This window comes from Suncus etruscus, chromosome 15 (assembly GCF_024139225.1).
Source record: "Suncus etruscus isolate mSunEtr1 chromosome 15, mSunEtr1.pri.cur, whole genome shotgun sequence".
NCBI lineage: Eukaryota > Metazoa > Chordata > Mammalia > Eulipotyphla > Soricidae > Suncus > Suncus etruscus.
The window spans coordinates 46,894,564-46,922,371 of record NC_064862.1 but is presented as its reverse complement, the minus strand read 5'-3'; the positions used below and the strand labels follow the sequence as shown (position 1 = coordinate 46,922,371).

The window sequence follows — 27,808 nt, the reverse complement described above, 5'->3', positions numbered from 1 at the left end:
TCCCTCCGGGAGTTGGTCCCGCCCCGCCCCATTCCTCTATTGGCCCCGCCCCTCCCCGCCCTCTGGCTCACCACGCCCATTTTTTCATTGGCTCCGCGCCCCACTCCATCCCGCGGATTGGTTCTCAAGCTGGGTTGGCCCCGCCCTTCCAAGTTGGCTCCAGCCACACAAGGTGGGATCCGCCCATTCCCGCTTAGTCCCGCCCCCTGACTTGGCCCCTCCCGCCCCGCCCCTCGAATTGATTGTGACCCTCCCCCGGGACCCGCCCCCCGAGATACGTGGCTCCGCCTACCAGAGTTGCCCCGCCCAAGGATTTGGCCTCGCTTGGCTGCACGCAGGGCGGAGGCCGCGGAAGTTCCACTCCGGCCCGAGGCTCCTCCTCAGCCCCGCCCGTGAAGCTGCGGCGCCCGCGGCACTGAGCCCTGTGAGTGCGGGAGACCCGAAGGCCGCCGAGATCCGCGCCCTGAGATCATCCGCACACTCAGCCGCTGCTGCGCTGTCGTTTGCGGTTGAGGTGAGTGGAAGCCCGCGCGCGCCCTTGGGGGCTCCCCTCTGGGCTTCCTGGGAGCGGGGCTGTTCGGACTGGACGCCCGCCCGCCTACCCGCCCACCCGGCTGCACCAGTCGGGGACCCGGGCCCGCACGGCCGCCGCGATCGTCGTCGGGAGCACGTGCCCTTGGGGTCAGCGGGTGCAGCCCTGGGCGCCCAGTTCAGGGACCTTGGGCTGATTTCGCCAGGCGCGGAATTGGGGGGCCGGCGGGGCTGTGATCACCTGTGCGCCTCTTGTCACGCCTGGCCTCTTCCCCCGGCCTCCCTTCTCAGTCCGGAGTTCTCCAGCCCAGCCCCCCAAAAGTGGGGGAACCGTCAATGCGGGTTCTCAGGCTAGCAGAACTAAATCGCTAAGTCCGGACACTTGGAGAGAGGGGATACTTCAAGAAAGGGGGAGCCCCGTCTAGTCCCAGGCTCCGGCTGGACACCCCTGGACCCCGACAAACCCGCAAAGTCTAACAGTCTAAGGCAGAGGTTTAGGGTAAATGGCAGCTGGTGCCCCAAGTTCCTGCCCCGCCCCTCTGCTGCCCAGAACTCGCTCCCTGCCCCCCCCCCCCCTTGCCTCCTGCTCCAAACACACCACAGAAGGAAGGGCCTGGCCGCCCGGGAGTAGCCTGGATCTGGGGTGTTACTTTGCTGCCCCAAACTGGCTCTCGTTTTGTTTCTTCATTCCTTCCTGCTCCAGGCAGTCCTTGCTGATTTCAGAGGGATTAGAAAGGCACCTTGTATGCACAAGGCTTCCCTGCCAGGCCCCATGTGTGCCCAAGGGTTCCCAGGACTGCCAGGGTTGAAGTGGTGGGCAGTCCCCGTCCCCTACACCTCTGACCAGGCTCTGTCCCTGAGTGCTTTACCACGAAAGTGGACAAGAGCATCACCCAAGGATAACTGAAAGGAGGAAATGATTCTAGAGTGAACAGCTTGGGGCCAGAGAGATGGCATGGCGGTAAAGCGTTTGCCTTGCATTCAGAAGGTCAGTGGTTCGAATCCCGGCATCCCATATGGTCCCCTGAGCCTGCCAGGAGCCATTTCTGAGCATAGAGCCAGGAGTAAACCCTGAGCGCTGCCGGGTGTGACCCCCACCACCACCACCAAAAAAAAATAGAGTGAACAGCTTGGCATTGACCACACAGCTCTGGATCTGTGCAGTGCCTTGCCTGGAACCCAGATGGGCTCCCCAAGCCTCTGGTGGAGTTTTGGGGCAACACAGCAATTAACTGTTCTGGTTCTCCAGGAAGCTGGAGAATTTCTTCCTCCAGGAAGTTCTCCAGGAGGCAGAATGCCCTGCAGGGCTTAGCCATTCCTCTGCTTGTCTCACCCTGGACAGCTTATTTTCCCCTCCCTCCCTCCCTCCCTCCCTCCCTCCCTCTCTCCCCGGGAAGGAGAGTGAATGGGCAACAGTAGTGAGCCCTTGCCCAGTTGCACAGTCCTCAACCCAATCCTCACTCCCGCATTGGTCTCCTGCCTGAGCAAGCCCAGTACAGTCTGTAGTTAGTGGTTGATCCTATCTCCGCCCTGTCCTTTGTACCTGAAGGGTGAGGCCCCTTGTACCCTGCTCTTCTGTGTCTCCAGGCCACTGAGGGCCTGAGGCACTCAGCAGGTGTCTGCTGAATAAAAAAGACCAGCTGGCAGTCAGGGTTCCTGATATTAAAATAAAGCCCTGGGGCCAGAGCCATGGGAGGGCACTTGCCTTGCTTGCAAACAACCTGAATTGAACCATAAACAGTCCTCCAGTCCTGTAAATCCCTGGCATCCCAGGGGGTCTCCTGAGCCCAGTTAAAGTGATCTTTTTTGAGCACTGTTAGGTGTGGCCCCCAAACAAAAGCAAAATTGTGTTTCTTAAAGGCTTCCTTGATAGACAGAAATAAGCAGGAGGGGTGGGTGGATGAGCTCTGCCTGGTCCACACCAAGACTGTGGGACTGTGGGGTGAGGCAGGGACAACAACAGGCATCTGTCCCAAAGGTGAGCTGCTGTCAGTGCGGCTTGGGCCATGAGATCACAGTGGAGGAAGTCTGTGGTGTGGGCTTTGGTGACTATAGAAAGGACATATATTGGGGCCTGAGTGATAGGCAAGTCGTAGGACCTCCCCTGAGCCTGTCAGGAGCAATTTCTGAGTGCAGAGCCTGGAGTAACTTCTCAGTGAGACTGGGTGTGGCCCAAAAACAAAAACAAAAAAAGGACATGTGTCTTGCTGCAGGCTGGAGGGGGCCATTCAAGGTGACTCCTCTCACTCCTGGATTCACCAGCGACCTGAAGCATAAATTTCCTTGGGGCCTATCCCTCCTTGTTATGTGTCTCTATCATAGTCTATCAGACTAATTTGGATGTTTCTCTGCTATACTCTTTGATCCAAGCCCCCAGGAACATCAAAGATTCAGGTGATATGAGGTAGGACAGAGCATACATAGTATTTCTTTCTTTTCTTTTTTTTTTTTTTTTTGGTTTTTGGGTCACACCTGGCAGTGCTCAGGGGTTATTCCTGGCTCCAGGCTCAGAAATTGCTCCTGGCAGGCACAGGGGACCATATGGGGCGCCGGGATTCGAACCGATGACCTCCTGCATGAAAGGCAAACGCCTTACCTCCATGCTATCTCTCCGCCCCCCCCCCCTTTTTTTTTTTTCATACATAGTATTTCTATGGAGGGTGTTTACCTTGTATGTGGCCTGCCCAGGTTTGATCCCAGCATCCCAATAGGTCCCCTGAGCCTACCCAGAGTAATTCCTAGTGTAAAGCCAGGAATAACCACTGAGTACTGCTAACAAAACAAACAAACAAACAAGAGCTCTGAAGGAAAAAATGCTTCCTCAATGTGGACTTGCATTTTACATTTTTCAAAAATTATTTGATTTGGTTTTGGGGTCACATTCAGTGTGTTCAGCCCTTATTCCTGGCTCTGCATTCTGCACCATTGGAAGTATGGCCTGAGACATTTGGGTGCTGTCACTTGATCACTTGATAGGGTGTGTTAAGGGGCTCCAGAGTTCTTGATGAGGCTGGGTGGGGCCAGGTTAGGGGGGAGGCATGTGGAAGAGCAGATGTAAGATCTGCTGCTGAGTCCCTCAAAGGTCATGGCTATTCTTAGTGGGTGACAAGGCTTGTTTCTGTCCCATGTAGTCAGGTGCCCATATCCCACATGCTGGCCTGGGATCCCAAGAGCAGGGGTTCAGTCTGGGCACAGATTTGAGGGGACTTTGGGATCCAAGGTAGAATGTGGATATGGGGCTTGGAGGCATTTGGGCCTTCTGAGGAGGAAGATTGTGCCCTGGGGAAGGGGAAACAGTATTGAGCTTTCAGCACTGCTATAGTCCGAAGGAAGAGTGGTTGGGCAAAAGGCTCGGGATCTGGCACATCCCCTCAGTTGTCCCCCCAGTTAGCAGGGTGACCGCTGTCTCATGTGGCCCACCAACACCTCCCCTGCTGCTGGGCAACAGAGCACCTCCAAATATTTGGCCTCAGTAAATGGTTTCCAAACATGGACCAACCAAAAGTTACTTTGGAACCATGAATGTCAGATGGTCCTGGTGGCCCATCCATAGCTGCATTTCTCAGGCTGAAAGGGTCACAGTGTATGACAAGTGTAAGACCCACAGTGCAGCCCACTCTAGGGGCCCAATTGGAATGCCACGTATGCATTTATTTCTTAGAAAGACTTGGCACTTTTTTTTTTTTTTTTTTGGTTTTTGGGCCACACCCGGCGTTGCTCAGGGGTGACTCCTGGCTGTCTGCTCAGAAATAGCTCCTGGCAGGCACGGGGGGACCATATGGGACACCGGGATTCGAACCAACCACCTTTGGTCCTGGATTGGCTGCTTGCAAGGCAAACGCCACAGTGCTATCTCTCCGGGCCCAAGACTTGGAACTTTTTTTTTTTTTTTTTTTTTTTGGTTTTTGGGCCACACCCGGTGACGCTCAGGGGTTACTCCTGGCTATGCGCTCAGAAGTCGCTCCTGGCTTGGGGGACCATATGGGACGCCGGGGGATCGAACCGCGGTCCGTCTCCTAGGCTAGCGCAGGTAAGGCAGGCACCTTACCTCGAGCGCCACCGCCCGGCCCAAGACTTGGAACTTTTATCATTGTTTTCCAATTCAGAGAGGAAAACCTTGTTTCTTTACTAGATCTATGAATGAGAATATGGAATTGATACACGTTGAATGATTTTGTATTTTATTTTGTTTTTTGTTTAATATTTGTTCATTTTCATCTTTTATCTTATTTTAGAGAGGGGCCGCTCCCAGTGCTGCTCAGGGATTACTCATGGCTTTGGATCACTCAGGAATCACTCCTGGTGGGGCTCAGAGAACCATACGCCAGGGTGCCAGGGATCAAACCCAGGTTGCTGGTATGCAGATCAAGCACCCCCTCAGGTTGAAGAATCTTTAATTTTATGTATGTCATTCAGCTAAAAGATTTTTGTCTACCTAAACTTTGCCCTCTCTCTCTCTTTTTTTTTTTTTTTTTTTTTTTGGTTTTTGGATCACTCCTGGCAGTGCTCAGGGGTCACTTCTGGCTCCACGCTCAGAATTCGCTCCTGGCAGGCTCGGGACCATATGGGATGCAGGGATTCAAACCACCAACCTTCTGCACACAAGGCAAATGCCTTATCTCCATCTCTGACCCCGCCCTCTCTGTTTTTTTATATGGGGGCTATATTTGGCAGTGCTCAGGGCTTCCTACTGGCTCTGCTAAGGGATCACTCCTAGCATGGATCGAGGGAATTCAGGCTGGTCATGTGTACAGCAAGTGCCTTTCCTACTGTACCTACTTGGCCCTATTCCCTCATGTGACTTATTGATCTTTCAGTTTCTGAGAGATTTGCAGGAAAATCTCACCCGATAATACTAATAAATTATTATTAATTAATCACTCTCTTTGGGATGCTAAGATAAATAATCAACAAATCAGTTATTCACAATACCTAATGATTATTAATAATCAATAAATTAGGGCCAGAGAGATAGTATGGAGGTAAGGCATTTGCCTTTCATACAGAAGGTCACTGGTTCAAATCCTGGCACCCCATATAGTCCCCCGAGCCTGCCAGGAGCCAGGAGTAACCCCTGAGTGCTGCCAGGTGTGACCCAAAAACAAACAAACAAAAAAAAATCAATAAATTATTATTACAATGCCAGGAATTGAACCCAAGGCCACACACACACATCAAGGCAAGCATCATACCACTGAGCTAGATCCCTGGTCCTGACCTATCATTTTTTAGAAGTCAGGTTCTACTTAGATTTGTAGTCAATATAGATTTGGGCTTTCATATTTTGTGTCAACTGTTTCCTCCAGCTTATCTTTGCAAGCTGAACTTTAGACCTTCTTGTCCTTTATTGCCTTTGGCCTTATACCACATGTTCCCTGCACATCCAGAAAAAATTATATATATATATTCTGGAATAATCCTGTATTTTTCCCTAAAATGAACCAACCAGTAAACTGCATAGACTCTAACTGCCAGGCCTGATTCCTTTGCTGCTTCCTGGAATCAGTCATTCCCTAGGGACAAACAAGGTGCTGAGCAGAGCCGACAGAGATAGGGAGCTAGGCAGATTGTAATCCCAGTAACTGCCTTGCCTGCTGGCTCAGGAGAGAGCTGGGGCATCTCCAGAAAGGAGTTTTCCCATAGGAGACCCAGCGCTCCTTGAACCACCGAGAGGTTTGGGAAAGACTTGGAGGTCAGCAAAGGGAAGGGGAACCATTTTTGCAGGGCCTGTGCTTTTCATCCTAAGTATGAGTCCAAGCTCCTGGTGTAAGGGGAGGGTCAGTTCACAGTGAGTGGGGGTTCTTTGAGCCCCCTTGTGTCTGCTCAGATTTCTGAAGAGGAAGTAGCAATGGAAATGCCCATTTGTAATGCCCCATTACCTGCATTCCCTCCTTGGCTGTCTCAGTGTGTCTCCCCTTGAAAGCAGATGTGGTGGAGAAGGGGCTGGCCAGAGACTCAGTGTCCAGCTTCAGTGTGGGCTAACTGCCCAGACTCTGTCCAACCTGAGTACCAGATTAAGTATCCAGCCCTAGTGCCCAGTGTCCAGCCTCAGTGCCTAGCACCAGGGCCAGGCTCAGCTTTGGGTCAGCTTCCTGCTCAGCCTCACCAGCTCCATAACCAGCTTTTCTCCTCAGTAGAGATTTTGAGAAGTCTATAGAGCCCCGGGGTGGACCGAAGGTCACAGAGTGCTGTTGCTTTTCCTGTAGTTAGGGCTTTAGGGCTTTGTTCTCCAGCTTTCCATTGTTTTGTTTGAGGGCCACACCCAGCAGTGCTTAGGGGTTACTTCTGGCTCTGTGCTCAGGAATCACTCCTGGTCAGGGACCAAATGGGATACAGGGGATCAAGCCTGGATCAACCATGTGCTAGATAAACGCCCTCCTTGCTGCTTCCTGTTGAAGCAGCTGGGGGTAGAAATGCCCACTTGGGGGGTGGAGAGGTGGCAGCAGTAATAGGGCCTTTGCAATTTCTGAGTGTATAGCCAGGAGCAACCCCTGAGGGTCACTGGGTGTGGCCAAAAAAAGCCCAAACAAACAAAGAAATATCTACTAGGCATCAATGCTCTGTTGTCATTGAGCCCTCAGTGCCCCTAGGAACAGTACCACCAACCGGCAGGGTGTGTGCTCCAGCTCCCGTAAGTTTTGGTTTTGGTTTTGTATTGGTTTGTGGTCATCCATACCTCGTGGTGCTTAGGGGCTGTGCTGGGAATGATCCCTGGTGGTGCTTGGCAGAGTGTCTGTGGTGCCAGAGATGCTAACGCGAGTTGTGACCACAGTAGCTATACTGTGTGCGAGGCAAGTAAGCCTTCCCTCCCGTGCTCTTGCTCTCTCTCTCTCTCTCTCTCTCTCTCTCTCTCTCTCTCTCTCTCTCTCTCTCTCTCTGTTTTGCCCTCTCTCCTTTCTCTTCCTCTCTTCTGCTCTCTCTTTCTCTTTCCTGTGCTTAATGTTTTAAGTTACATAACTTATTGCGTGGGACTGGGATTTCACAGCACAAAGCTAAAGAAATCCCAGTGAGTAATTTTCCAAGTTCCGTGTTTCCAGATAAAAACAAATAGTTGGAAAATGTCTAGGCAAACCCTTATTTTCTGGGCAGGGACATTAAACCAACCTCACCATTTAATGTACCAACACTTATGACCCCTGTTTTCTTGGCACTTAGCTAGTATGTCTCTGCCTAATGTTTAATTGTCTTTTTTCTGGTGGGGGAAAGGTTCTTGTTGAATTTGAGCCACACCCAGAAATGCTCAGGGCTTATTCCTGGTTCTGCACTCCACTTACTCTTGGTGGTGCTCAGGGGACCACATGGGATTGAATTTGGGTTCACTGTGCTGTGGCTCCAACCCTGGGAATTTAGGGGCTGTGTTGGTACAGAGTCAGGGTGCGCCCCCCCCCCCCCAAGCCTGGGGCTTCCTGAACCCTGTGAGCCCACATCAGAGGCCACTCTGCAATGTCCTGTTGCTCTGGCCCCTGTGACTTTGCTTTTCCTTCCTCTGCTTTTGAGGAAGCTGATCCAGCCCCATGTGTCTCCGGAGCGGAGGTGGGAGCATCAGAACTAAGGGACCCTCCGTGCTAAGCACCTTCACCCCAAGTCCTTCCCCCCATGAGGACTTCGAAGGCTTGGCATGGAGGGAGGCAGAAGGCATAGCTTTCAGAGACATTCTGCTGCACATATTTTCTGAGAAAGAAATGCTATTGACTTTCTCCAGCGGACCCCTACAATGGCAGTGCCCAGGCCCCCTGAAACCTCCTGCAGGACTGTCAGCTCTTGCCTTGGGGGCAGGAGCCCCTAGTCAGCCAGAGCTGAGTCACTTCCTCTGTTCAGTATTGGTGTAGAGGGTGAGGCTGAGGAACCCCAGTTTTATTTGCATGGCCCTGCCCACTGAGCTCAATGACTGCTTTGCCAACCTCTGTCCTGCTCAGCCAGGTGTGTTGCCTGGTGACCCGGAAATCTCAGACCATCCCAGAGGGTGACTCAGAGCAGGCAGCCTCATCTGAGCTTGGTGTCCCCGCTGCAAAATGTTCTGTACCCCGAAATATTGGTGGTGGTGATCTTGGTAGATTGAGTTTTTTGCCTGGGAGTGTTGGCTGGTTGACTGGTATTTGGGGGATAGACTGTGCAAAGCTCACTCTCAGCAGAGCTCCTCAGAACCAGCATCCGAAGGACTCAGGGAAGGAGGAAGCAAGGGCCAGGATAGCACCCAGTTCACTTCCTCCTGCACCTGAACTTCACCACAAGAGTGATTAGAAGCCGATCATGCCTATACTAGAGCAAGTGTCACCACTGCAGCCAGTTTGTAGGTTTGGGGGCCACACCCCACTTGCTCAGGGCTTACTCCTGGCTCTGCACTCAGAAATCACTCCTGGTGGTGCTTGAGGACCATATGGGATGTCGGGGATCGAATCTGGTTCTCAGCTGCATACGAGAGACCAGCTCCCTCTTTGCGTATGATTGCTTCAGCCCATTTTTAGTGCGTAGATCAGAGGGTCAGTCACACTTTATGGGACACCTTTCTTTGACCTCTCAGAAGAGGGATAGGAACCCCACATGGAAATACTCGGTATTTCCCCACCTCTACTCTGCAGCCTCTGGGCCCAACCCTCTTTCTGTCTTTCTGAGTGTGACCCCCCCCCCTCTCTGCTTTCTGTCCCTGTGAATTGACAGAACTTGAAGTGTGGCCACCTCTCAGCAGTACCAGGTTTGGTTTCCAGGTTAGTATAGTGCTCTGAGTATCACATAACCTAATGACAGCAATGTTTGCACCAGCTTGGAGCCTATTTCATGTACAAGTTCCCATTTCAGTCCACATTCTTACTCCCTTCCATCTCAAGACCCCTGCCCAAGTCATGCTTGGCAGAGCTCCTCTGTCATATATGGGAGCTACCTTGCCCATCGGACTCCTGAGATTCCATTTCCCAGGTTGACTCCAAGGCTCACCAGACACCATCCACACTTGGGTGTCCTGTATGAAGTTTTGATCATCCCTCTAGGGTGCTGCATTCCTGTTAACCTCTCATCTCCCCCTCCCCAGGGGACTCACTAAAGACCAGTACTCAGTTTTCGCTGCCTCTGGGCATTTGTTACTCTCAGACTGATTCTTTCCATCCTCCTAGGAGGGAGATCTCTGTGTCTGTCCCTCATGCTACAAGGGTACTCCCCAGATCCATCCAGGTCATGGCAAATTGCCGGATGTCCTCCTCTTTCCTTATGGCCCAGTACTTTCTGCTGTGGATGTGATCCATTCTTTCCCTGTCCATATAGCCAGCATATGCTCATTGGGAGGACTGTCAGGAGCCCAGCCTCTGGGTACGGCCTGACTGATTCCCCCACAGCAGCACCACAAGGTGGTCAAAGAGCCCCTACGTGCCTCATGACTGTCACAGGATGTGTGTGGCTCTGATGGTAGGCACAGAGGGGGTTAGATACTTCCTGATTTTGGTTTCAGGAACCTCCCCCTCAATTATTGCTGTCTTTGGCAGCAGCTCCCCAAGAAGTGCTAAAAGCTTGATCTGTATCTCCTGGCCATACCTTGGGATACCTTGGGATGCAGACTGGGAGAACTTTTTCTCTATATCTGATTATGAGTGGTGCCTCAGCCCCCCACTGAAGGCCCAGGTGTGTATGGGCCAGAAGCAGATGTTTGAGGGGGCCCCCTTGCTCTGGAGCCTGCCCCATAGTAAGGAATCTGAGTTGGTCTTTGCATCTGACAGGTTATTGACCAGTGGGCCCCTTGCAGGTTCCTCACAGGAACCTTCTCAGAGGCACATGATTGTGTGTGTGTACCCCAAATGTGGAAGTGGGTCCCTTTTTTTTTTTTTTTTTTTTTTTTTTGTTTTTGGGCCACACCTGGCATTGCTCAGGGATGTCTGCTCCTGGCTGTCTGCTCAGAAATAGCTCTTGGCAGGCACGGGGGACCATATGGGACACCGGGATTCGAACCAACCACCTTTCGTCCTGGATCGGCTGCTTGCAAGGCAAACACCGCTGTGCTATCTCTCCAGGCCCGGAAGTGGGTCCCTTTAAGGGCTGCTTGATTGGTCCCTTTGAGGGCTTCTTTAAGCATTTCCACTGGCCCCAGATCCCTGCTAGCAGGAACCCAGATTTCAGCTATGAGCTTTGGCTACCACCCTGCTTCTCCTGAAGCCCTGTGGAGCTCCATAGGCCCACACACTTGGTTTGTTTCTGTCTGTTTTGTTGCTTTCTTTGAACCTGGGACATGGTGGAGCAGCTACATGCAAGACAAATGCCTCCTTCCTGAACTGTCTTTCTGGCCAGGAGTAGATCTTAAAGCAGGTCCTCATGGGGGACCCCAAACCAGCCAGATCTACTTGGATGAAGTGGCCACACATGTTGGGGTGGCCCTGTTTGAGGATGGGGATAGCAGTCTTTGCTTCCCACAGGCCAAGTCCTGCCACCCACCCCATACCAGTGAGTCTTGAGTCTTCTGCAACCTCGTTTCTGGAGCGTGCTTGTCTCTTCAACTGTCCAATGCTTACCTTTGAGCCTGTGAAACTGGGGCTGGACTGGACTGTTCTAGAAGGGGTGAAAGCTTTGCGAGCCGGGCTGGCTCAGCACTGGGGTCCTTCCTTGGAGGTGGACCCTCTGATGTACTGGTTCTTGCCTTGAGCCCACAGAAGTTGCTCAAGTGTGTGGCCTCTCTCTCTCTCTAGCACAGAGACCTGGGCAGGAGTGTCCAGGGCTCCCAGGGTAATGAATAGCAGCCAGAGCTGCTGGGGCCAGCTGGGACTGGCTGTGGACTGGCTCACTAGCCCTTGCTCTCTTCGACCTGAGCAAGAATGTGGGTGAGCTAGTCCGAGCCTGCCTGCCTGCTGAGAATGATAGTATGAGGGTCAGAACTATTGCTCCTGCTTTGAAACAAATGGTTTTTTGTTTGTTTGTTTGTTTTTAAACAAATGTTTTGCATCCTTCAGTTCTGGTTTTGGGACACATCCAAGGGTCATTCATGGGGGGCTCGCAGGACCATTTGGGGAACTAGGGATCCAGATTGGTTGTGTGCAAGGCAGGCTCCTTTCCACTTTTCTCTGTCCCTGGTATTCCCCAGCCTTCCTAACATGAACATACAGAAACCATACACATTTATGACTGAAACTCAACTACAGTCATGCTTGTAATCATGGTGCTTAAATATTTTTTAATATATAAACCATGCACATGCATTCAGATATGTATGTGCAATTTTTTCTTTTCTTTGATTTAAAATTATGGTTCCATGGTGAATTTTGGGTGGGGGGAGAGGGAGTGGTAACTTTTGCTTCTTATTTGACTCCCTTTCCATTTTTAAAAATTTATTTAAGAAAAATGCATCACATAGTTGACATAACTGATTATAATAAGTATTTCTATTTTTCTTGTTTTGTTTTTTGTTTTTGGGCCACACCCGGCAATGCTCAGGGGTTACTCCTGGCTATCTGCTCAGAAATAGCTCCTGGCAGGCACGGGGGACCATAAGGGACGCCGGGATTCGAACCAACCACCTTAGGTCCTGGATCAGCTGCTTGCGAGGCAAACGCTGCTGTGCTATTTCTCCGGGCCCCAGTATTTCTATTTTTAATGGAGGTATGCACACTCCAAGCTCCACAGGGCTTACGTTGCACCCAGAGGCCACTCCTGGAAATGCTTGAGAGGCCACATGTAGGGCTGGAATTTGAATCAGGAAGTCCACCTGCAGGGTCTTAACCTCTGTGCTCTCTCTCTGGCCCCTTATTTTAATTTATTTATTTTTGGTTTTTTTGGGGAGGGCACACCCGGAGACGCACAGGGGTTACTCCTGGCTCTGCGTTCAGAAATCACTCCTGGCTTGGGAGACCATATGGGAACCACAGACTGTCCTAGGCTAGTGCCAACAAGGCAGACATCTTACTGCTCTGTGCCACTGCTTTGGCCCCAGATTTTTAATTTTTTAATGTCATTAATTCCTAGAGCAATTCAGGGTTATAGTAAAAGTGAATGGACAATGCAGATAGTCCAGATCCCCCCACCGAGCCCCCTGGTCCCACTGTCAGTTCTTGTACCAATGATCACATGGATACTAAAGCTAGTTGACCCGGAAATAGTTCTCTCTGGGGCCCTTTGAGCAGTAGGCATAATTCTTTGGGGTGACATGAGACTCATTTTTTTCCCCTCTCGCACAGTAACATTCCATGCGTGATGCGGAGGCACCTCGTTTATTTATCCATTCACTCCAGAAACATGTCTCAGATATTTCCAAGTCTGGGCAGCTGTGAATACTATTGTATGACCTCCCCCACAATCGTCCAGTATACCTTTGAGTGGTTAGGATCTTTTGTCTCCTTTGCCTACACACCAAGAAGTATGGTGGCCGTGTCATGTGAACAAGTATATTTAGTTTTTATAAAGAATTGCCACACTGGTGCTGGAGAGGCAGCATAGTGGGAGGGCACTGGCCCTGTAGGCAACTGGCCCAGATTCTATCCTCAGCATTCCAAATAGTCCCTCAAGCCCCACTAGAAGTGATCCCTGAGTGTAGAGCTAGGAGTCAACCGAGCAAAACCAGGTGTGGGAAGGAAGGAAGGAAAGAAGAAAGGGGATGGAGGGAAGAAGAAGGAGAAAAGGATAGAAGGAGGAAGGAGGGTGACAGGAGGGAAGGGGTTAGTTACCAGGCTATCTCTCACAGGGCATGTACCATTTTGTATTTCCACTCACATGGCTGACTCTCTGCCTTGGCAGCTGTATCTGTTCTGGACTTTGGCCTTAATAAATATTGTGAATTACTTTAATTTATGATTCCCTGGTGGTGTTTGGTGGTGAGAAGGTTTTTATGTGCTGGCCTGTTATCTGCATATCTGTTTATTTGGGGGTATACCTGCTGGTGCTGGGGGGGGGGATGCCCCTGCCCATGGTGCCCAGGCTCTCTCCATGCTGCTGCCCTCAGGGCCACCCCAGCTTCTGTGGATCTTCTTGGTTGGAACCTGTTTAAGTCCTTTGAAACTGATGTGCTTGTTTTCTTGGGGTTTTAGGGGTTCTTTCTATGCTTTAGATAACAGTCCCTTATCTGTTATTTTTTATCTTTGCATTTAAAGATTTATAAAAGATATATAAAAATATATTTAGAAGATTAAAAATATTTTTTTTGGGCCACACCCGGCCTTGCTCAGGGGTTACTCCTGGCTGGCTGCTCAGAAATAGCTCCTGGCAGGCACAGGGGACCATATGGGACACCAGGATTCGAACCAACCACCTTTGGTCCTGGATTGGCTGCTTGCAAGGCAAACACCACTGTGCTATCTCTCTGGGCCCAGATTAAAACTTTTTACAAAAAATATCTTGTAAACATTTCCCCCACTGTTCTGATGCTGAGTGTCTAAAGCACTGATTTGTACCCTTAGAGGGGTGAATTGGCACTATTTAACTCTACATCATAGCCGAAGACTAGCTCCAGTAACTGTTTGAAATGTGTATTACATGCCTTTTCTTCCCTGTACATTTACTTATTTTCTTTTTTTTTTAGTTTTTGGGCCACACATGGCATTTACATAGAAAACACTTAAGATCTTAAACACACACACACACACACACACTCACTTTACTGGAAACACAATAACCCTATAAAGTAGCAGGTTACAAAATCAATGCAAAGAGGGAAATATTCAAAGAATTGTTGTTTATTTAAATGTAAACATTGATATGGAAGAGAAAATTGTTTAATTCCATTTATAATCATGTCAAAAATACTCCAGTACCTAGAAATCAATTTAACAAAAGAAGTGAAAGATTTATAGTAAAACTATAAATCACAACTAAAACAATTTAAAAAAAGAAATACATATAGAAATATAAGTACTTTCTCTGTTCTTGGAGTGGAAGAATGAATATAATTAAAATGACTGTACTACCTATATGTTCATTTTGGTCCTTATCAGAATTCCTATGACTTTCTTCAAGGACATAGAGCAAATATATACTTCTCAAGTTTGGAGCCATAAAATTCCTAAAATAGCCAAAAAGGAAGCTAGGAGACAGTGAAAGCTATAATCACAGCTAAGTGGTGCTGTAATAGAGACACTTTCCAACTAGTGAAATAGAACTGGAAACTGGAAGTAAGTCCTCAGATGTAAAGCTAGTTCATTTACAGCCAAGGAGCTGAGTTCCTGAAGTGAAAGAAGGAAAGACTCCAATAAATGGTCTTGAGAAAACTGTATAGCAACAGGCAAGAATTTTCTAAAAGAAGCTACATTACAGTCCCACAAAGTTCACTAAGAATGGATCAAAGGGAACTGGAGCAATAATAGAGTAGGTCGGATGTTTGCCTGGTACATGGCAGACCCAGGTTTAATACCCAGTCCTGGGGCCGGAGAGATAGCATGGAGATAAGGCGTTTGCCTTGCATGCAGAAGGATGGTGGTTCAAATCCTGGCGTCCCTTATGGTCCCCTGAGCCTGCCAGGAGCAATTTCTGAGTATAGAGCCAGGAGGAACCCCTGAGCACTGCCGGGTGTGACCCAAACACACACACACACACACAAAAAAACAAAAACAAACAAACTAACAAACAAAAAATACCCAGCCTGTATATGATTCCTCTGGTAGATCTGGAGTAATTCCTGAGCCCTGCTAGTTGTGACCCATCAAGCAAACACGAAAACAAAGAATCAAAGAATTTGAGATGACACATTGAGTGTATAAGATACAATGTATGGTATGCAATGTGTAACTGTAAGACAGATATAATGTGTAATATACACATCATTTCAGATATATTTCCTAATGTAGGATGTGTACAATGTAACGTATCAGATACATTTCCTAATTATATGGTAGACAATGTATAAGGTACAAACAGTGATGGCTAACCTTTTTGAGCCCAAGTGCCCAAACTGCTGCACAAAACAAAGAATTTCCTTAAAGTGTTGGCACATCAATTAAACCTTAATAACAAGATTTTAGTATCTAAAAACTCTTTAAAATTTTTATAAATTTATTAATTGCAGACCTTCCCGCACGCCAGCTGCAAGGCCTTCATGTGCCACAGCTGGCACGCGTGCCATAGGTTCGCCATTGCTGGTATGTAAGATACATGGTATGGGGGCCGGAGAGATAGCATGGAAGTAAGGCATTTATTTGCCTTTCATGCAGAAGGACGGTGGTTTGAATCCCGGCATCCCATATGGTCCCCTGTGTCTGTCAGGAGAGATTTCTGAGCATAGAGCCAGGAGTAACCCCTGAGCACTGCGGGTGTGACCCAAAACCTAAAAAAAAAAAAAAATAATAATAATATTTTGGGGCCAGTGAGGTGGCACTAGAGGTAAGGTGTCTGCTTTGCAAGCACTAGCCAAGGAAGGACCGCGGTTCGATCCCCTCTGCGTCCCATATGGTCCCCCCAAGCCAGGGGCAATTTCTGAGCACTTAGCCAGGAGTAACACCTGAGCATCAAATGGGTGTGGCCCCCCCAAAAAAGATACGTGGTATGTATCTTATACATGATACAAAGTATGATGTATATAGTGTATAAGATCCATTGAAGAAAACTGGTGGAACTCCAAAATTCTGACTTTAGAGGAATCTTCATTGAGACAATCCCACTGACAGGGGAAAAAGCAGAAATAAACCCATGGGACCACACCAGAATAAAGAGCTCTAGAACAGAAGGGAAATTAGCCTTTGGGAGGGGAGAGGAGCCTGGGAGCTGTCTCAGGATGAAGGCTGCTGTTCTGCAGGCATTCGGGTGATCCATGGAGTCAGAGTGGAGCTCGTGGCCAGGGACAGATTTTTGTACTCAGTCTGCCAACGGGTGCCCCCTGGCTCCCTGGCTGAGGTGGGGCTGCCTGGAGGCAGACTGGCGCCCTCGGGTATTTATGGAGCAAGGCAGCCACCATCCTGCTGAATGGGCCCAGTGTGAGCTAGTGAGTCCTGGAGAATGTGGCAGTTTCCTGGGCTGGGCCTCCCGTCAGTTCGGAAACCCCTTGGCCACAACTGGCAGGGTCTGGATGTGAATGAGGCACATCCCACAGGGAGGAGCTGAAACACTGTTTATGTCCAGTGCCCTGTCATCTAGGGATGTCTCCAAATATGCCTGTCTCTGCTCTCCCCTTCTCTCTCCATCTCATTGGGTCAGGGAGCCACTCTAGAGTCAATAGGGACTGTGACTCTGGGGATAGACCCACTCACTGTGCACAGTTGGCACAGCCCAGCTTGGCTGCTCCCTGCCAGGCTCAGGACTTTTCTTTCTTTTTTTTGGGGGGGGGGCACACCCATTTGATGCTCAGGGGTTACTCCTGGCTAAGTGTTCAGAAATTGCCCCAGCTTGGGGGGCCCATATGGGACACCGGGGGATCAAACCACAGTCCTTCCTTGGCTAGCGCTTGCAAGGCAGACACCTTACCTCTAGCGCCCCTCGCCGGTCTCTCAGGACTTTCCTTTATGTGGGGTCAGAGACTCTCACAGAAAATTCTGTTCTGGCTGGAGGTGACTTTGGGGGAGGGCGCATGTGACCTTCAGCTTTCTATTTGCCCTGTGGAGGCCCCTTGGCCAAGGACCTTCCTGGTAGCCACTTACCTTGGTGAGCAGATACGGTGGAGGGGGCTGTCTCAAAGAATGGCATCAGGTACAGGTTTCCCATCCCTGCAGGGGCTCCTTCCCTCACCCTGGTCCTGGATCATACCTGCCCTAGGGCCCCCACAGTGTCTAGCAGTTGGGAGCAGACAGTCTGAGTGTGATGGGGTGCAGCCAGCTTGGATAAGGCAGTGGGGCTCTGTGGGCAGAGGGATTTTGTGGTATCACATCTTCCAGAAATCTTCTGGCTCTTCCTCCTTCCAGGGATACCCCTCCTGCCCCTGAGGCAGCCCTGGGTCAGGTGAGACTTTCCCTTCTGTACCCTAATTCCCCCCCTCCCCAGGGCCCCACACATGCTCTGGCCTCAGAGGAGGAGTCAGTTTGGAGAGTGAAATCATAGCCTGGGGATACATGCTCTGGAGCTTGCCTGGCTAGTACCCCAGTTACTGGGTGGACAGTGACTGGGAGCCTGATGGCGAAGGACCCCAGAAGCAGGTCTGTCCACTTGCATCAGTGTCACCTACACAGTACCTTTGATCTCTGCAGTGCTGGAGAATATTGGGGAACTGTGGGGTGGGATCATGAGTTCACCCCGGGGTTTCTCTGGGGGCTTTTCTGGGGAGCAGGTCAGAGGATAGGTGAAGTAGCCATGGTTGCTGGTCTCCCGAGCACTGCCCAAAGTCAGAGACTCCCAAGTTTAAGTGGGATTTTTCTTTCTTTCTAGACTCAGCCATGAGCTACCCCGGCTACCCACCACCTCCAGGGGGCTACCCCCCAGCTGCACCAGGTAAGGAATGGTGTCCAGGAGAACAGGAGAGGGGAAGTGGGCATGGAGGCTGTAGCAGGGAATGCCCAGACACTGCCCCCCAGCAGGAAGCACACTGGTATTCTTTGCACCCAGACACTGGGAGTTGCTGACAGCTTCAGGGTCTGTGGGGAGCAGAATCCCCACAGGGGACATAGGGCTGCTATGGGCTCAGACCTGGGCAGAGGACATGGGCCTGCTCAGGCCTGGCTCCTTTATTCTCCAGAGCTGAGGTCTGGTCCCTAGAGGGATGGAAGATTCCTGAAGTCCCCTTAGTTGCACAGAACCCCCAACCTGGAGCCAGGGCCAGTGCCTTTCTCAGGGCCAAGCCCCGATGGCAAAAAGGCCATTGCGTCCCCCAGCTCCACTCAGCAAGGCAAGAGATAGTGGTGCTATTCGTATTACAGGCTGGGCACTGCCCACTCTCTGCTCACATCTGGTCTGTGCCAAGCTGGTTCTGCAATGGGAGTGTCCTTGAGGGTAGGCTCTGCCTATGGGGTCCCAACAGCCTGGCAGCAGTACCCAACCACTCCCTGCCATGTGCCGGTGCCTAGTTGATGGGGAAACTGAGCCTGGAATGTGGTCACAGTCACTGTACTCCAGTCCCCTTCCTTATGGCCGGACAGAGCCAGCATCCCCTATATGTTCCCAAACTCTACCCGTCAGCCTCTGTGCCCCAACACTACCTGCTAATCTCTGTACCCTAACACTGCACACCCATCTTTGTACCCTTGCACTGACCATATGTCTCTGCAACACAAAACTGCCTCCCTGTCTCTGCCATTCCACACCGGACATTGAACAGGTCTGCATGTGTCCCAGGTTCTTTCAGGCTCTCTTGTGGGGTCCCCTGCTGTCCTTTGCCCACAGGAAGTACCTCACACCTGGTGTTGTTGCAGGAGGCACCTGGGGAGCAGCTGCCTATCCGCCGTCTGCCACACCCCCCATTGGCTTGGAAAATATGGCCAGCTACTCAAATCAGTTCAGTCAGGACAGCTTCTCTGGGATGGTGAGTATTGTGGGGAGGGACAGCATCTCCGCAGGGGCCTCACAGGGACCCTCCATACAGTTCTCATTAGCTCTGCAATGAGAGGGAGTGGGGACCTCAGACCCTTAGTCCCCTCAGTCCCTCCAGTCTGTCAGTCCCTCAGTCTTCTCAGATACCTGTTACCCCTGTGTCAGACTCTCTGCTCAGCATGGGGTAAGGAAAGGAGTATATACCCCACTGTGCTTCTACTGCACCCCATACTCCTCTACCCTACTACATCCCATACTTATATCCCTGTACCCTCATGCTCTACTATATCTCGTACCCTATACTTGTACTCTGCTATATTCCCATACCCCACTGTCCCCCATACTCATATCCCTATCCCTCCCATCCCCCCAACCCCATCCTCCTGCTCTGTTCCCCTTGAGCCCCAATGTCTTCACACTCTGCTCTGACTTTGCAGGCCAACAACATAGCAGGGACCTTTGGAGGCGCCAACGTCCCTAACATGTACCCGATAGGTCCCGGGGCTGGGTATCCTCCCATGCCCCCTGGGGGGTTTGGGCCACCACCCCCTGCCCAGCAGCCTGTACCCCAATTCGGCATGTACCCACCTCCTGGGGGGAACCCACCCTCTGCCATGCCTGCCTATCCGTCATACCCGGGGGCCCCAATGCCCAGCCAACAACCTCCTGGAGCCTACCCTGGACAAGTGCCAGCAGCCTACCCTGGGCAGGCCCCTGTGCCACCTCCAAGCCAGCCGCAGCCTGTGCCAAGCTACCCCGGGTACCAGGCATCTGGGCCCGTCACCCCTGCTGTGCCCCCTGCTCAGGTAAGTGCCACCGGTTCCCCCTTGGGCCCAGGCTTGCACCTGAGGCTGGTACCAGCAGAGCCTGAGGTTCAGGAAAGTCGCAATAACCAGGTCTAGCCTCTTGCTTAGATGGAATGACCCCCATAGTACTCCATTTCATAGTGTTCCCCATCATAGTGCTCCCCCCCAGAGAGAGTGCCCCGGGGTAGCTCTCCCACAGTGCTCCGTGTTATAGTTCTCTCCATTGTGATGCTCCCTATCACAATGTTCCACACCATGGTGTAAGAGGGTTCCCAGTGCCTGGGGTGGGGCATTCCTTCTTCTTGGCTTCTTGGCTCCCCACTGGGAACTCCAGGGGCTTCCCAATTCTCTCCCAGCATCAGATCCTCCTCAGGAGGACAGCCCCTGGGGACCCTATAGGGCCAACATCTCACAATTGGGGCCTATAAGTTCATGGGGCCCAGAGTTCATGGCCACATGGTATTTGCAGCAGCTCTTGGACAAAGGCTTTCCCCCCCCCCCCATTTTCCTTCCTCCTTTGCTGCCCCCTGCAGTCACTGACTCACCCCTTAGCTCTGCAAGGGTTGCATCTTGGAGGCAGATCAGGAAATTCAAGTGTGCTGAGGGGGCAGTGGTGGGCAGGGCCTGTAGCCAGTGTAACTGGAACCTAGAGTTAGGGTGTCCAAGCACTGAGGGTGGGGTGCAGCACTGGGTCTTACCTGGAATCCAGCCCACCTATGATGGGGACACAGACACAGTGCCCCTGCAGTTCTCAGAGCCCCCACCCACCCTTGGGCCATGCCTGTGGCCCTTGTCCCTCTCTGACATGCAGAGGTAGTGCAGACAATGCTCACAGCTGTGGCAGGGGCACCTGGGGTGTCGGCTCAGTGGTAAAGAGGGCACTGAGTATGAGGGTTCATCAGGGCAAGTCAGCCTCTTGGAGAGTCCTTGGTGGGCACATGTTTACCCCAAAGCCCTGGAAGGCAGCACCTGACCACCTGTCTGTCCAAACAGTTTGGAAACCGAGGCACCATCATGGATGCTTCCGGCTTTGACCCCTTACGAGATGCTGAGGTCCTTCGCAAAGCCATGAAAGGGTTTGGTGAGTGACCCTGACAGGTGGGACCCTTTTTCTTTGGTGGAAGAGCAGATGGGCTAAGGGTGGGGAGGGGAGAGGGAGAGACCAAAGAGCACTGGAAGACCCAGGCCAAGAATCTCCAGAGCCCTGAGAGATGGGAAGTGGGCAAAGCTCACCAGGGTTGATCCCATTATCACCCTCAGTCCCACCAGGAGAGAGCCCTGAGCACAGAGCCAGGAGTCAGCCTTGAATGCAGAGTCAGGAGTAAGCCCTGAGTAGAATTAGAAGTGAGCCCTGTGCTCGCTTCGGCAGCACATATACTAAAATTGGAACGATACAGAGAAGATTAGCATGGCCCCTGCGCAAGGATGACACGCAAATTCGTGAAGCGTTCCATATTTTTAAAAAAAAAAAAAAAAAAAAAGAAGTGAGCCCTTAGCACAGTTAGGAGATCCCAGAAGTGAGCCTCAAGCACCATGAGGAGAGCCCTGTGCACTGTCCCACAGGCACGGACGAGCAGGCCATCATCGACTGTCTGGGCAGTCGCTCCAACAAGCAGCGGCAGCAGATCCTCCTGTCCTTCAAGACGGCCTATGGGAAGGTGAGCAGGCAGTCGGGAGGGTGGGCACACACTACTCAGAAACACACATACTGGGCCCGGAGAGATAGCACAGCGGCATTTGCCTTGCAAGCAGCCGATCCAGGACCAAAGGTGGTTGGTTTGAATCCCGGTGTCCCATATGGTCCCCCGTGCCTGCCAGGAGCTATTTCTGAGCAGACAGCCAGGAGTAACCCCTGAGCACCGCCGGGTGTGGCCCAAAAACAAACAAACAAAAAAAAAACAAAAACGAAACACACATACTCACACTCACACAAACATATACACAATGCTATTCCCAAGGCCTCTGTTCTGCTCTGGGCCCCTGTACTGGGTCGGGTGCAGTCTATCTGCTGCCCAGGAACTGTTTCTTTGATGGGGGCCTCATCCTCCTGGTTACACGTATAGAATCCCTCAATCTGTGTGTGTGTGTGTGTGTGTGTGTGTGTGTGTGTGTGTGTGTGTGTGTGTACCCCTCAGGATCTCATCAAAGACCTGAAGTCAGAGCTGTCAGGGAACTTCGAGAAGACGATTCTTGCCCTGATGAAGACACCCGTGCTCTTTGACGCCTATGAGATCAAGGAAGCCATCAAGGTGGGTGCTGGGGGGTGTGATGTGTCTGTGTATCTATGTGTCTCTGTCTATCTGTGTGTGTACACATGTGTGAATGTGTATATATTTGTATATCTTTTTTAATTTTTTGTGTATATTCGCATATATGTTATGTGGTCTGTATGTATATGTGTGAATTTGTATGTGTCTCTGTGTGGGTATGTGTGCATGCTCCCCTGACCCCTTAGTGGTCCTGCGGACCCCCGCAGGGATGTGCTATTGCCCACCACTGGGAGCTGTTCTTGTCTCCATCCTATACAGCCCCAGAGGGCTGGCTAGCTGTCAGAGGATGCAGGATTTGCAACACAAAGCCCTGTGTTTGGTCTCCTGACTGTCCCCTGCTGTATGGGGCCCTGAGTGGTCCCTGGGCCTCAACAAAAGGTCTGCAAGGTTCAGTCACCACAGCAACAAAGGAGTTGAGTGGGGGTGGGACAAGAAAGTCAAAGAAGGCAGGGTCTTGGGCATCCCCCAAATTGGTGAGAGCTGGTAAGGAAGCCTGTTACACAGAGTGACAGCTCAGTGTGGGCCCAGCTACTGGTGGTAGAAGCCACCACACAGGGGGCTGTAGCCTGTACCCCCAACCTCTCACACAGAAAAGGTATGATCGGTGGCAGTCCACATGTGGCTGGTGCAGCCTCAGGCCTAGTCTCAGGCCACACATGAACCCCAAAGTACAGGTGCAGCACTGGGCTGTGGGCACCACTGCATGGCAGGAAAGAATGATCAGAGGCACTGCCTCAGTCACTGGGCACTGGGATCTGTCCTTGGTCTGCTGTCTTTATTTTTGGTTTTGTATTTGGGCCACACCCAGTGGTGCTCAGGTTACTCCTGGTGATGCTCAGGGGATTTTATGGATGCCAGGGAGTGAACCCTGGTTGGCTGCATGCAAGCCCAGTGCCCACCCTGCTGTCCCGTCACTCCAGTGGGCACTGCTTTTTGCAGTTTTTGAGCATCTGGGCCTAGCCACGAGCCTCTGTCCAAGGGAAACAGTCGACTTGGACATGGTGGGTGAGGCAGGGAAGGGCAGAGCTGGACAGCTGCAGTGTGGACACATGTGTAACCTGATTTTTGGGGTGCAGATTAGGGTGGGTCTTGGAGCTGGGCATGACCCATGCATGTGCCCATGGTGGCTCTTGAGGAAAGAGCTTTCAGGGTGTTGGCCACTGCTAACCATGGGGCCAAGGACCTCATGCCCCACACTCCCTATGGGGACCCTGTAGCTTCATTCACATTCAGGACACACTTCCTTCCCTGATTTAGCTGGGAGGCAAGTACTGAGTCGCTCAGGGAGCCTGGGGCTCAGCTGGCTTGCCTCAGTTTCTCTGGGGGTTCCTATCTGATCTAGGACTCAGCTCCTCACATATCCACACTTTGTCTTTATGCTATTTTCTCAGTTTTTCTTGTTGCTTCCTATATGGCCTCAGTGGCTCAATCTCACCCCTCATGCATCTCTGCTTCCTGGCAAGTGGAACTTGGTGACTGTGTGTTCCTTTTCATCTCTCCATTATCACACTGGCTTCTTCTCATTTGGGATCAGGCTGCATTGAGTCAGGGAAGTTGTGACTTCAGTGGTTGTGCTTGGATGATCGTGGCTTGACTCCTGGGTTGGGTGGCAGTCTGGATTCCACTCTCTCTCCTGCACTGTGGGCATCATCCCAAGCCCTGGCTCTGCCCTGCAGGGTGCCGGCACAGATGAAGCCTGCCTGATTGAGATCCTGGCCTCCCGCAGCAACAAGCATATCCAGGAGCTGAATGCGGCATACAGAGCAGGTGAGCCCAGGGCCTGCCCCCCCCCCCAGCCCACGCATGTATCCCCAGCCCCAGTCCCCCTTCCTGCCCCACCAGACTGATCCCACCTACCTTCCTGCTGTTTACCCTAGATAAGGGAAACAGGGAAGCCATGACAATGGCCATGGGTTGATTTGTGTCTAGTGATTTGGAGGCCAGGTCAGCCTTGGCCTCAGACAAGGATCTGAATCCTAGCCCAGCCCTGTCTCAGTGGTGTCCCTTGTGCCCCTCAGAGTTCAAGAAGACACTGGAGGAGGCCATCCGCAGTGATACTTCCGGCCACTTCCAGCGCCTGCTCATCTCCCTGGCACAAGTGGGTCTCAGGTGATCCGGGCTGGGGCCAAGGGGGTCCAGCTTGGGCCAGCTGAGCTAAGTCCCACCAGCTGACCATCTGCTTTCAGGGAAATCGGGATGAAAGCACCAGCGTGGACATGTCCCTAGTCCAGAGAGATGTCCAGGTGAGTATCCATACTCCGGAGGAGTGGGGATGGGTGGGCTGGACCCTACAGATGTAGTTCCAGACTCCAGGGTCCAGGCAGACCCCATGTCTCCTGCTGTGGCCTGGACAGGCTCAGCTCCGACCTATGGGAAGGGCCCTGAGATAGGATGGCAGGGAGTAGGGGCCCCCATGTGGAGCCGAAGATGCCTGATCCTGTAGGAGGCAAATCCTGCTCAGCAGTGTCTCAGCCATTGTCTCAGCTACAGCTATCCAGTCACCTGCTGGTCACTACAGCTCTGGGGGCTAGGCCCTGCCATGTTCTCCTGCACCTCAGCCTCTCTCCCAGGACGAATCCAGCCACAGGATGCAGGGGAGCTGCTCAGGCCCTCTCCCTGTCCCTGTCCCTGTCCCTGTCCCTGTCCCTGTCCCTGTCCCTCTCCCTCTCCCTCTCCTCTCCACTCCCCTCCCCCCCTTTCCTCTGTTTTCTCTCTTCCCCTATCTTTTTCTCTCCTCTCCCCCTCCCCTCCCTGGCCCCTCCTCCTTACCTTCTCCCTGCTCTGTGTTCATCCTGTTTGTGCCTACTCTCAGGTCAAGCAGGGGAACACCTTTGAGGCCTAGAAAGTCCCCACTAAAGCTAAATCTGTGGCCTTAGAGGAAACATTGGGTCGGGTCTGAGCCCCCTGCTGCCAGACACAACCCCTTTCATGCCATACTTCCCACCCCTGCCCAGGAACTGTACGCAGCCGGGGAGAACCGCCTGGGCACTGATGAGTCCAAGTTTAATGCTGTCTTGTGCTCACGGAGCCGAGCCCACCTGGTGGCAGGTAGGAGGGTGGGCAGAGTGTGGCTTCTGGAGAAGCCCCCCTGCCTGGTACTGGTGGAATAGAAACTCTGGGTGTGGGGACAGCTGCAAACCTCATGTACTGGGGGACAGTGAAGGTGTGGTGGGGTAGGCGCTTCTGTAATCTTGCAGCTGGAATGTGGCATCCCAGAGTGAAGGAGCTATCAAGAGGTCTGCAAGGGGGACCCCAAAGTAAGGCATGAGGGCAAATGAGCCATGCCTGCCTAGCATATGTCAGACCCTGGGTTCAATCCCTAGCAATGCAAGACACTCCCAGCAAGAAACAAGTGAGCACAACTGAGTCCTGAGACTAAACGATGTCTGCATATGTGGGCATTAGACTCCTGCAGGTTGGGAAAGTAGAGGTGCAGATGGGAGGCAGCAGGAACCCAGAGGGTTTATTCCTAGGCAGGGCTCACATTAAAGCACAAGTTAGATAAGGCACTGGAGAGCCAGCACAGGTCTGGGGACCACCTGCCTCTTGCTGGCCTCAGTGCTTCCTTCTAAACACAGAGCCAGGGGTGCCCCCAAGCCTTGTCACATGTAGCCCCCAAACAGCAAAATGATCTTCCAGAAAAGATAGAAGCAGGACCCAGGCAGGCAAGAGGCAGCCAGGACAGGGTAAGGCGGTAGCCAATGTGGCTTCTGGGGCTTCCTGGCTCTGAAGTCCGTACAATTCTAAGGTGGCGCAGATCGGGGCTTTTGTGGTTAGACTTTCGGGGCTGGGTGACCCTCGGAATGTGATGGGCTTTTATCCCTTGTAGTCTTCAATGAGTACCAGCGGATGACGGGCCGGGACATCGAGAAGAGCATCTGTCGAGAGATGTCAGGGGACCTGGAGCAGGGCATGCTGGCCGTGGGTAGGTGGACTTGGCCAAGAGTGGGTTGTTGGGCATCAGGAGCCTCAGGTCAGAGAACCTCAGGACCTGATCCCAAAATCTGGGTCAGGAGAACCTGACAGTGACCCACACACAATGCTGGTCAGATGTGTCCTGTTTGTGTTTGCCGTTTGACTGAGGGAGGGTGCTGCCCTCGTGCAGTGCTTGTGGGGGACCCACTGTACTCCCCAGGATCTGCCTCCCTTCCTCTAAAAATTTCAGCAGCAGCGAAGTCAGTGTGTGTGTGGTAAGGCGTAGAAAGATTTTCTTGCACCAGCTGCAGCTCTGCTGCAGAGGACAAGGCTCAGCTCAGGACGAGGGGGCCCCAGATTTACCATGGCAGGGCTGAGGCAAGGGCTAGATGTGATCCCAGCCTCTCACAGACTCCATGAGAGAAGTCACCTTCTGTCCACCAAGGCTGTGTTTTGGCATTTTCTCAATGACACCAATGCGAGGTCACACTTGCAGAGTTGCCCATCCTCCATGACAGTCCCTGAACCCTCCCCTAAAACCTATTCCTTGCATTGTTGCTCCTGCGTCAGTGAAGAGCCTAACTGAGCCCAAGGAAGGGTAGGGGTGTGTGCTGAGATAGCTTGTAGGGCTTCCTAGCTCATCACCTGTGTTCCCCACAGTGAAGTGTCTCAAGAACACCCCGGCCTTCTTCGCTGAGAGACTCAACAAGGCCATGAGGGTATGGAGCCCCCAGTTCTTGCCTGCCTGTGGCTGTGGCCTGCCTGGGACAGGGGGATGGAGAGGGTGCCCTCTTGGGGAAGCCAAGGGGCCTCAGCTCATGTTCCTGTGGGGGGACCCTGCAGGGCGCAGGGACCAAGGACCGGACCCTGATCCGCATCCTGGTGTCGCGCAGCGAGGTTGACCTTTTAGATATCCGAGCTGAGTATAAACGTCTCTACGGCAAGTCACTGTACCACGACATCACGGTATGAGGACCCCTGCTCTAGCCCCGCCTCTCACCTCCTAGGACTAGACTCAGCCTCACAGCCCTGAGCCTGTCCCTGCCACTGTGGCATCTGTTTCCATGTCTGATTGTGGTTTCCCATGTGGGGGGAGGAAAAAGGGGGAAGGGAGATTGGGTGTATGTGAGCCTGGCGGAGAAACACTGGCCTCCACCCTCACACACTAACTTGGCTGCATTGAGACCTTTGGGGTTCAATGTGCCTGAAGCTATGTCCCACAATCCTGGGACAGGACAATTGCACCAGCTGAGTGCCTTCATGGGACTTCTGTGTTTGTGTCCAGGGAGACACTTCAGGGGACTACCGGAAGATCCTGCTCAAGATCTGCGGGGGCAACGACTGAGTGGGGCCTCAAGGTCACATCACCCATGGGGCAACAGAGAGCGGCCACCTATCAGCCCAGCACCTTCACCCCTGGCCTCTGCCCCCCTGGGCCTGGTGCCTGCACCCTCAGGGTTCCCCTCTGCCCATCCCACAGGCTCTTGTCACCCAGGTAGACTAGAGAAGGTCTCACGGCCCCTCTGCTTTGTGGCTGAGACCCTGCGCTTCATGCCCCTGTGCCATTGCCTGTCCCCTTAGTCACTCCTGTAATCACCGCCAGACTGAGGGAAATGGTCTCTCCTGTGTCCCTAATTTGGGCATCCTGGTACTGTGCCCTCACAGGCATGCCCAGGACGGCAGCATGGCCTGTGCTGTGCAAGAGTTGGCCCTACCAAGTTGCCACTTTCCAGAAGCATTGCTCCTCAACAGCTTCCAGTCTCCAATTCCCCTCCCTGCACAATTCGAACACAGCCAGCTCCAGCCCACGGGGGGCCTTTGCCATTTGGGAAGTGCCTTATGTCCTTTGTAAATTAAAGCCACCCAGAGCCCTCAGTTCTGGAAAAGCTTCTCTGGTGCCTCTTTCCTTCTGCACGATCTTGCCTGGGTTCAGGGGTCCAG

The 27,808-nt window shown here is 52.2% G+C and overlaps 1 protein-coding gene and 1 non-coding gene across 2 annotated transcripts; both read left to right on the top strand.

Annotated features, from left to right (window-relative positions):
- Window positions 1-324: 324 nt before the first annotated feature.
- On the top strand, window positions 325-27,569 carry ANXA11 (annexin A11). The gene is made up of 15 exons (XM_049789653.1): window positions 325-514; window positions 17,779-17,841; window positions 18,762-18,868; window positions 19,314-19,682; window positions 20,676-20,763; window positions 21,246-21,340; window positions 21,818-21,931; window positions 23,629-23,719; window positions 23,971-24,050; window positions 24,139-24,195; window positions 24,907-25,000; window positions 25,782-25,877; window positions 26,528-26,586; window positions 26,711-26,833; window positions 27,153-27,569. The coding sequence occupies exons 2-15, from the start codon at window positions 17,787-17,789 to the stop codon at window positions 27,210-27,212; spliced, it is 1,488 nt and encodes a 495-aa protein (XP_049645610.1). The 5' UTR covers window positions 325-514; window positions 17,779-17,786; the 3' UTR covers window positions 27,213-27,569.
- Window positions 21,036-21,142, top strand: LOC126031535 (U6 spliceosomal RNA). Its single transcript, XR_007503370.1, has one exon. It is a non-coding gene; the product is annotated as a U6 spliceosomal RNA (small nuclear RNA).
- Window positions 27,570-27,808: the final 239 nt, after the last annotated feature.

Coding starts and splice junctions, on each gene's coding strand:
- ANXA11 (XM_049789653.1), top strand. CDS start 17,787: ATGAGCTACCCCGGCTACCCACCACCTCCAGGGGGCTACCCCCCAGCT. Junction 17,842..18,761: donor CTACCCCCCAGCTGCACCAG/GTAAGGAATGGT, acceptor TTGTTGCAGGAG/GCACCTGGGGAGCAGCTGCC. Junction 26,834..27,152: donor CACTGTACCACGACATCACG/GTATGAGGACCC, acceptor GTTTGTGTCCAG/GGAGACACTTCAGGGGACTA.